The sequence below is a fragment of the Daktulosphaira vitifoliae genome, unplaced genomic scaffold, assembly GCF_025091365.1.
Source record: "Daktulosphaira vitifoliae isolate Bord-2020 unplaced genomic scaffold, ASM2509136v1 Scaffold_3, whole genome shotgun sequence".
NCBI lineage: Eukaryota > Metazoa > Arthropoda > Insecta > Hemiptera > Phylloxeridae > Daktulosphaira > Daktulosphaira vitifoliae.
In genome coordinates, this window is record NW_026099574.1 from 3,640,380 (window position 1) to 3,651,264 (window position 10,885).

Sequence of the window (10,885 nt, forward strand, 5' to 3'; positions counted from 1 at the left end):
TTTTGAACTCTTATAAATTCTTTCATTGCAGTACTTCATAATTTGATTCTTCAACTTTATGTTAATTAATTAAATTAATTTTATTTTTCATAGGTAATATGGTTGAATCATTTTCAAATCCAAATCAGGTAAATATGTAATTATAAAAAACTATTTCTTGTAAATTTAAAAAAATTATATTGAATTTTATAGTTTATAAATACTATCAAATATTTATATACTGTTTAAGTTATAATTATATTAAGGTAGTGTATTTATAATTGGTCCTAGGATTTTTATAAAATACCTTCTCAGCTTCGCATCGAAGCTAAAAAATCTTTGTATTAAATACTATAAATTGTATCTAAAATTATAATCTTAAAAAGTTTTATTCTTGTTTCCTCTTCAAAAACGTTGGAATCTATTTTTCATTTTTTCAATGATATATTATAATATACAGTTAGAGATTTTACTTGAGAACAAGTGTTCTATTTTTTTTAAATATTAATAATTGTTTTGATATCCTTGTTGAATTTGTACTTATGTTTTATACGAGGCAACTATCCATTGGCATATTATGAAGGCTTTAAGGCTAAAGCCTTATTAACACATTATAGTCTCAACTATCAAATTGATTTTTTTAAGGGGTGAGAGGAAATAAATTAATGTGAGAAAAAATCTTTTCAAAAGATCTATTATCCAGACTTATTAATTAGAGAATGGGACTATAGCTTCCATCAGTGAGGGATTTTCAACAACTTTCTATAGAAGGGTTTCTTAAAGAATAAAATCTACTTACTTTACATATTAGAATCTTATCTTACATATTGAATAATGTAAAAATATTGATGTCTGGGTAGATCAAGGGGTTATATACTCCTGGATGGAGGTCTATACTCCCATAAATCCACCACTGGCCTCCCAAAACAAATTTTTACATCCATTTATCCTATATGTATATTATCAATGTACTATAAGTTAAATTTTACAGTAAAAATAATTTACTAAACTATTTTTTATTTTAGATAAAAATTGAAAAAAATTTACAACAAGAAATATCAAATCAAATATCTGACATAGAAGGCGAAATGGCTCTATTGTTCAAACAAAAAGAAAATAAAGTGAAAGAATTAGAAAAAAAAATAGAACTATTGGAGCAACAATTAGAAGTTAATTCAAAATTAAACAAAGAATATAATTATAAAGACAAAGAAGTAGAAAAACTTAAATCTGAATTAGCTCTTTTGGAACAGAATTTAAATGATGAAAAATTATCTTCAACTAAAAAAATAGACACATTTATTAAAGAAATCGGAGAAAAATCTCAAATAATTAAAAAATTATCATTAGATTTAAAAGATTTTAGTAAAAACAAAATTGATAATGAAAAATCAGAAAAGCAAGTGTTAAATTTGAGGAATGATATTAATAGAATTCAAAAACTATTAGATGACAAAAGTGTTATAATCAGTAGTTTAGAAAAACAATGTATTAATATTGATGAACTAAAATCAGAAGTTGAAGTAAAAGAAAAAGTTATAATGGCTCAAGAAAATAAAATAAAAAATTTAGAAGAAATTATAAGTGATAAAAAGTGTGATGAAAAAATTAACTTAAGTGAAACTAAATTAATGGGAAAAATAGAAGAATTAGATTACCATAAATCAAAAATTGAAGTTCGTGATGAGAGTATCAAAGATTTTGAAGTTCATCTAGATCGATTAAAAGAACTGGAATTGAATATAAAAGAGAAAGATAATATTCAAAAAATTAAAAATGACGCCGAGGAAATAAAAAAAAAAATGACCACAGATAGTAAAAATAATGAAGAAATGAATAAAATAAAACTTCAATTAAATGAAAAAACTGATAAAATAAATATTTTAAGTTCACAGTTAGAAAGTGTTAAAGAGGAATTAAGATTACTCAAGCTTTCTAAACTAGAAGATGAAAAAAATATTTGTAAAACATTGCAAAATAATTGGCTTGAGAAAATGGAACAACAAAAATTAAGTTTGGAAGAAGAAGCTAAAAAGCAAATGCAATTACAGTTTGAAGAAATTGACACTTTAAAAGTAATAATAGAAGGCTTATCAAAAGAAGAAAAAGTAAAAGATGAGCAGTTACATCAATTAAATGAAAAAATAAAACATTTAGAAGAAAAATGTATTGAAAAAAGTGAAATGATTGAAGGTATTCAGGTATCCAACAATAATTTAAACGAGAAAAATAAAGAACTTGATAGTCAGAAAAATATTTTAGAAAATGAAATAAAAAAATTAAAAGCAACTATTAAAGAAAATAATGATCTTATTCTAGAATTAAATGAAAAAATCAATAGAAATAATGAAATAATTCAAAAATCAAATAATGATAAAAAAGATAACGACACTGAGTTAAAACATAAAATGGAAGAAATTATAATATTAAATGAGGAAGTGAAAAAATTGAAGAATTATTTGAATATAGCAGAAAATTTAACTTCTAATCTAAAAAATGAAATGGGAGAGTTAAAATTAAAAAATAACTTTTTAAAGAAATCAGAAGAGGAACTTAAGTTACAAATAATTGAGCATGATAAATCTAATAAAAAATTACAAGAAATTATTAAAGTAGTTCAAGACGAGAAAGAACAAGAAACAAATACTATGAAAAAAATGATTGAACAAAATCAAAGAGAGTTTGACAATTTAAATAGCTTGCATAAAGAAATGTTAACCCAGTTAAATCAGGATAAGTTTAATAAAATATCTGAAGAACGTACTATTGAGTCTGTAGTAAGAGATTTTAGCTTACTTATAGAAGAAAATTCATTTTTGAAAAAAGAACGACAAAAAATGATTTTAGTTGTGCAAGATATATTAAAAAATACAAAAAAAGATGTATTTAATTTAAAGTCTTATGTTTTTAATCAATTAACAGAGTGGTTTTCAATATTCGAAAGGGATATTATTGGTTTAAAATCTGAATATAGTAAAAATATAAAATATTTTAATGATAATTTAGAAGATTCAAGAGATAAAATAGTATTAATTAAAAAATCTTTTCATATTTTAAAAACTGATTTTGCACAAATAATTAATTTATTTAATAATAATGTCTTAGAAAAGAGCATTGAAAATATAATTACTGAAGTGTATAAGTATAATGAAAAGTTAGAAAAAAAGAAACATGAACTAATTGAATTACAAAAAGAATTTGATGGTTAATATCTTAACAGTTTATTTAATTTATTATTTTATTCACAATACTTAAAAATTGCTTTTCATTTATTTTTTGGTTTTTAAATTTTAAATTAATTATTGCTTTAAATATTAGTGATTTCAAGCAATAATACCTGACTAAAATGTATTTAAATTTTTATTTTTAGACTTCAAAAAAAATGAACAAATTGCAGTGAAAAGTGATATGGTAAATACTCTTCATGATTTGCAAGAAAAATTAAATGCTCAAATTAAAACAATAAGTGATTTAAAAAATGAGCATGAAAATTATAAAGCGGTAAATTTTAATTCTTAAAATGACATTTATGAACAGTTGATCTAACCATATAGTTTTATTGTAGTAGGTGATTAACCATATGTGTTAATAAAACATATTTAGAGAAATATTTTAAGAGAGAGGCCGCTGTACTTTTTTTAATAGCGTAAGGTTTTTTTAATGAAAATCTATTTTAATTAGTCTTCTATTAATAAGTTTATATGAATTAATAGTTTTGGTAGGAGATTTGATTCTATGATCACCCTGTAACAGCTCTGAAGTAAGATATTCTTATATTAAAAATTTCACTGGTTTTTTAATATTTTAATAAAAAATATTGAATGTTAAAGGAAGAAGAGATAGAAAAAGACCAAAAAAGAGATGGAGGGATGTTATTGAATACAATATGAGAACAGATGATGTGAGCGTAAATGATGTGGGAGGTTGTGTCAAGTTTAAGTTTAGGATAAGGGTGGCCGACCCCTAGTAGTTGGGATTAAGGGGATGAAAATGAAGAAGAAAAATTAAAAGTAAAAAAACTTCATTTTTTAATTTTTATAACATTTAACCAAAAAACTCAGATTAGAAAATAAAATGACAAAAAAAGATATTTAAAAGACAGCACAATAATTCACTAAGTCAAAATAATTTACCCCTAATACATCCAATTCTCATGATTGGTATAAATTTTAATGACTAAATGCAATTATACTTAATATATATGTTTGAGATGAAAAAATGAAATATAAAAACATAAATAATGAAAAATAAAAAAAAAACTATTTTATTCGTGATTTTTCATAGTGAAAATAGTGTAGTACAATTTGTTATCTGGCAGTGATTGATATTATTATCATTAAGCAGTTTGATGCTATTGCGCAAAAAGAAAAAATTGAAAAAACATTATTTATGAGATATATCAATTTTTATTCTAGTAGACAATGAAAATTAGTAGATCACCAGCTGCATTAATTAACAAAACTATTTTCCTAAAGTTAATATGTCAATTTTAGCAAATTTCAGAAAAGAAAAAAATAATTTAATGATTAATGAAAATCAACATTTAAATTGATTTGTCAATTTTTGATGAATAATAAATAGTATATATGTATTATATATATATATAATAATGGATAGTAAATCCCTTTATTTATTCTTAATAACATCTGAAATTCATTCACCTATTTACCTTAATTAAATTAGTTAACACAAATATTTAACTTAATAAAATAAGAAATAACCTAATTAAGAAAATGACTACTCAATAACAACTTTTGGACCAGTATTTTAGATGTTATTAAGAATTTCAAGTATTGACTGGATGTGAAGACTAGGTGCTGCTATTTTTATCAAAAGTCATTTCCCGGTCACACTCTTTGTGTCACCTAGGTATAATTAATGAGAATAACATCCTAAGTACTGGTCCAAAAAAGTTGTTATCGACCAGTCATTTTCTTAATTTGATAATTTTCTATTTTTTTTTGTAAGTTAATTAAATGTTTGTTAACACAAAACAAAAATAAGTTAATATCCCATTAAATTAGAAGGGATGATTATAAAAAGTTATTATTAGTTGATAAATCAAGAATTATGTCACTAAAAGAAATCAAAAATTATTTTTCCAATATTGTATTTACTTAGCAAATAATCGAGTGGTTTAAGATAAACTAATAATTCTGTATATTATGATTTAAATTTATATGATGCTTAATAGTGTTAATGTATATAATATAAAACTTATCAAATGTTGTTTAAAATAAAAATGTATAGAACAAAAAAAAAGTTAAGCTTAATATAGTTAATATAGACTTAGTTAAAAAGAAATCTGGAATTATTGAAATATTTGTTGAAAGTAAGTATTTTATACTAGGTAGAAAAAAAGAAATGGACTGACAAGTTGGTTGAAACTGAAAATAAATGGGTTGAAAAAATGGATAATTATAAAAAAATGATGGATACATCACATAGAGAAGAAATTGATGCTTTAACTGGAGAATGGAATAATGAACGTAAAGTTAGTAGTATTTTTCTTAATTAATTGATGTTTGTATTGACGTTTTTTTTTATTTTTTTAAACTGTTTGCTTTTATTTTTATTTTGCAGCATCAAGCAGAGTTAAACATTTCTGAAAAAAAACATGATGAGGTGCTTTTTTTAATTATCTCTTTTATAATCTTAATATAAAATTTCAAAGCTAACCAATTTCAATTGAAATAAAATACTCTACTAGCCATACCTTATGTTATCATTAAAATGTTTATGGGATATAGTTGTAATCTACAATATACTTCATAGTGTTGCAATTACATTCTTTGGTAATCCCTATAAATTTATTTTTAAGAGTAATATTTTATTAAATTAATAATTATGTATATGGATATATACTGATCTTTACTAATCTGGTTGATTTATTAAAATATTACCCCCAATTTTTTTTTTTTTATTAATGATTTTTTCATAAAAATGTTCTAAATAAAGTGTTTTTAATTTTAATAAACCACAATAAAATCATTATAAAAGAAAAAACTTCATCCAAGGTCATATATTAAGGATAACATTTATAAGTTAAATGGGAAAATATTATTATTTTAAATGATAAATTAACAGTATAAAATGTTGACTGATCAATATCTTGTTTTTTAATATTACATTTTGAGGTATTTAAAGATTTATATAAGGTGTAGCACATGGTAGTGTTAAGCAATACTTTTTACCATAATGAAAAAATTAAAAATACTACTATTTACTCCTTTTGCACCTTTACCTAAAAATTATAATAACTCAAAGACTAATATTACAAAACTGATTACCAAAATTAAAAAAAATTTTATATCCTAAATTTTAATTTGTTTATTTTTCATTCAATAGTATAAAATAACTATATTTCTATTTAATTTTCGAATGAAACCCCTAAAAATACTCTTAAAATAATTACACTGTATATATTTTTAAAATAATTTAATAGTATAAATTAGTCAAAAGTAATAAATAGTTTTTACAATCAGTTTACTATATTACCATATGTTGTACATTTATAATTAAATTTATTTCATAAATTAGACTAGTTATGTCTAATAATGTCTATAGTATGAAAAGACGTAATTAATATATGTATTTAAATTTATATTGACACGGTACCGTGTCAATATTTATTCAAAATATTTTTTCAAGGATCTTGAAAAAATTGTACTAAATGTTGAGACATCATCTCAACGTGAAGAAGTATTACAACGTCAAGTTAACAAACTTAATAAAGAGCTTTCAGAGATTAAGAAAATGTTTAGGTATGTGCATTTATACATTTATTTTGTTATTAATAATTTGATTGTTTATTTAACTAATGTTAACATTTTTTTGTTATTTATAGAAATGAATTTCATAACAAATCCAACACCAACGAAGAAGATGAAAATATTGAAAAGAGCTACGTGGAAATGGAATTTCTCAGAAATATTCTTTATGAGTATATGATGGGAAAGCAGCCTATGGTAATTAATTATATAAAAAAAGAGGTATAAAAATGGGATTTATGTCTTCAAAAATTCAGGAAAACTTATGATTTTAATAAATTATATATGGCCTAATATTATAACATATATGCCATATAAAATTGAATTTGAAGTTTATACAAAAGCAATTATATATCAAAATTCATCTTTTTTTATTATACAATGAGAAAATTTATACCATTGTTGGCTATTTAAGTATGAGAGTAATTAAATCCCTTACTATGATTATCAGCAAGTAAGACAAATTTGTTTTTACTCATATTTTAGACAATTTTTAGCTTCGATGCGAAGCTGAGAAGGTATTGGTTTACTAAGATTTTTTTTTTTTTTTTTTGTCTGTTACCACTTTTTCTCAGCTCTCGACGAACCGATTTCTTTCAATGATACGTCAAAAGATCACAAATCGTATCTAGTCGAAGACATTACCCTCAAAAATTGAAAAAAATTCCCTCGTTCCCCGTAAATGGGGGAAACCTCCAAAAAAATTACAAATTTAAAAATCGCTAATTTTCGAAAATTTTTCAATTTTTTTTACTAAAAACTGCCGNGGGGAAACCTCCAAAAAAATTACAAATTTAAAAATCGCTAATTTTCAAAAATTTTTCAATTTTTTTTACTTAAAAGTGCCATAACTTTTTCAAAAATGAACGTATCAATATAATTTTATTTTATATAGATGTATAATATCATTACCTTTCATTTGGTATATTTTTTTCATAAATTTAATTTAACATAAATTTTTTTTGTAAATTTGACCCTTTATCTGCCCACAGGGGGGATTTAAAATGACAACTTTTTCACAAAAAAATAACTTTTTCAACTTAACTTTTGAAAATGTTCCGGAAGGTCTGACACTTTTATATATATCTTAAATTAAAGCTAATGTAATCTACTTTATTATGCAAAAAAAAAATTTCGGACTTTATTTTATCTTCACGGTGAAAATGGCTACCAAATGCTATTATTATGTGAAAATTCTCGATTTTATTTTTTACATTTTTAACTTTATAATGTTATGACATATTGAAAAGTGTATAGATCAACATTATTTTTTTATGAGAAATAATATATTTTAATAATCCCTTTTTCATTCGACATACTTTATCTTAATTAGGATATTAATAATGAACTAGCAGATCATGTAGCTTTTGGAATAATCCACCAATTTTTTAAAATTAAACACTATCTAAAGATTTGCATCGAAGCGTTTTTTTTTATAGTGATTTTAATCACTGTCAGATATCATTATACTTGATCCATCTATGCCACGTCACCACTGTGCCGCGACCCCCCTGTGCTGGTTTTTTTCTATTTAATAATGTCAATTTCAAACTTGCAAGTTGAATTATAAGTTATAGTAACAGATTTTTTATTAAATGTCTATCAGATAAAAATCACATTATTTTTATCTAGATAAAAATTAAAAAAGGTTATTTTTATCTGAACTTAAATTTTATTTTATGGAATTATTTTTATCTTTGCTAGATTTTTTTTATTTAGTTACCTAAACTCAATACTGCTAATAACCCTCTATAACCGAGAAGTAATTAAATATGAAAAAATAAATTTTTCATTTATAAATTTTTGCTTGAAGGTGTTAGCTAAAGTATTGGCTGCTATTGTCAAGTTTGATACTGAACAATTAAAATCAGTTCTCCAAAAGGAAGAACAGAAAGTTTCCTTAGTAAGTATTTTAATCATATTTTAAAAATTATATATTTTAGCTTTCATGTAAAGCTGAACAGGTATTAATTTTACTATGTGTTTGTTATTTTTTGTCTGTTACCACTTATTTTCTGTTCTCACTGGACCGATTTTGATGAATAGTACATCAAAAGATCACAAATTGTATCTAATTGAAAACATTATTCTCAAAAATTGAAAATTTTCCATCGTTCCTTGTAAATGGGGGAAATTCGCCAAAAAATAACAAATTTAAAAATTGGTATTTATCGACATTTTTTAAACTTTTTTTTACTTAAAACTGTCATAAATTTTTGAAAAATGGATGAATAAAAACAACATTTTTTTTGTAGTTATAGGTTAGGTATATTTTTTTTTAAAACAGAATCCTTTACTTTGCCTCAAGGGGGTTTCAAAATGGTAACTTTTCTACAAAAAATACTGATACTTTTATATATATCTTAAATTAAAGCTCATGTTATGTACTTAATTATGAAAAAAAAAATGTGGAACTATAGATTGTCTTTATGGTGAAAATGACTACTGTATTAAAAAGTATGCTATATTTATGTTAAATTCTCGGTTTTTGACATAATTGACATTTGTCAAGTCAGTAACATTTGTGTCATATACATTTGAAGTATGAGGTTCATAAATGCCTGTGACAAAGAATTTTTTTGCATTTTTCTTAATTCTTTTTAAGTTAGAAAAAAAATGTTCAACTCATTTGATTTTTATCTTATTCAGATTCAAAAATTTCAATAAATATCAAGGATCTCATCACTGTAGTTTCCACTCGTGAGAAGAATTTTCTTATTCATATTAAAATTATTTTACTATGTAGTTTTTTTTTTGTCGCTGTTATTTTTTTTCTCAGCTCTTGACCTACTTTTTAGAATGATATGTCAAATTATTACAATTCATATCTACTTGAAGATATTACCTTCAAAAATTGAAAAAATTCTACTTTATCAATTAAATATTACATAGTCCATATTCACCATATAAACAATTAAAATCATTCATTTTTAATGTTTTTTAAATTATTTATAGTGAAAATAGGTTTGATATAATAATAGGTTTCAACTAAAAAATTTAACTATTTTACTTAGTACTAAACTAATTTTTTAACTTTATTTGTGTGTGTTACTAACAGTCAATAATATTCCAAAATGTATGGTAATATGTTACTATATAAATTATTTCTAAAATAAATGATTTTTAGTTTCAACTAGGTTAACAGAAGAGTTTTACAATTGTAATCAAATTTTATAATATGCTCAATTGAGTAGATTTTTTTAACAACATTTTGATTGTTTTTTTTTAGTCAATGTAAATCATTAAAATTAATTAAGTTCTGAATATTTCAATTGTAGAATCTTTTTAAAAACCAAAAGTTACTTGGAAATAATTAATATGACTATTTAAGTGATTTATTACAATAAAAAAAATAGTTAAATAAAAAATATTTGCTCTGATTATTTTTAATATATTAATAATCAAAATCATTAATAATATGAAAACAATTTTTTTTGTTTTAATTATTTTTTTATATGTAAATACTTATTTATTACTAATTAGTAATAATATTGAAAATTAGAAGTGATAGAAATAGTCTAATTGTAGATTTGAAAACAGAGAAAAAGTAGATTTGAAAATTGTATTTTTGTTTCTGATGATAGTTCCTTGTAGATTAGTGTATTTATTCATAAGTAAAAAAAAAAATTATATAGTATTGCATCAAGCCCTATAAATTTTTATACATGTTAAAAGTAAAGAAATATACAACTACTTTATTGTTTTTATAATTTCTCCGTAAATATTACAATAAATTATTGAATATCAATTTCAAACTAAATTTAAACACTGTAATTAGTGTTTATTCATATATTATACTATTAAATCAAAGAACTAATAATCAGAATATAATTAGGAAAATAAGAATTGATGTTGCTTTTGTAATTATCCACCAATTTCTTAGAATTAAACACTCTACAGATTTGCATTGAAGCATTTTCTTTTGATAGTGATTTTAATCACTAACAGATATCATTTATATTTGTTTTCCAACTATGCTACATCCATACTGTGCATGACCCCACCGTGCTATTGTTTTTTTTTTTAATTTAGTTTAATTGAAGATATTACACTTAAAATTTGAAAAAAAATTCCCTCATTTTTTGTGAACATATGCATACAAGGCATAAATTCTATTAAAAAAAAAAAAAAAAAAA

At 22.6% G+C, this 10,885-nt stretch overlaps 1 protein-coding gene across 2 annotated transcripts in view; it reads left to right on the plus strand.

The window, feature by feature from the left end:
* The window catches only part of LOC126900880 (golgin subfamily A member 4), a 19,422-nt gene that overhangs the window by 7,598 nt on the left and 939 nt on the right, over positions 1-10,885 (plus strand). The window contains exons 9-18 of one of the 2 annotated variants that reach the window (XM_050676890.1): positions 94-128; positions 1,005-1,496; positions 2,100-2,157; positions 2,452-3,183; positions 3,350-3,480; positions 5,330-5,473; positions 5,563-5,604; positions 6,631-6,743; positions 6,827-6,947; positions 8,563-8,652. In XM_050676890.1, coding sequence (XP_050532847.1) covers positions 94-128; positions 1,005-1,496; positions 2,100-2,157; positions 2,452-3,183; positions 3,350-3,480; positions 5,330-5,473; positions 5,563-5,604; positions 6,631-6,743; positions 6,827-6,947; positions 8,563-8,652 — 1,958 coding nt within the window. The remainder of the gene's footprint in view (positions 1-93; positions 129-1,004; positions 1,497-2,099; positions 2,158-2,451; positions 3,184-3,349; positions 3,481-5,329; positions 5,474-5,562; positions 5,605-6,630; positions 6,744-6,826; positions 6,948-8,562; positions 8,653-10,885) is intronic. The other variant, XM_050676889.1, reaches the window with a different exon arrangement.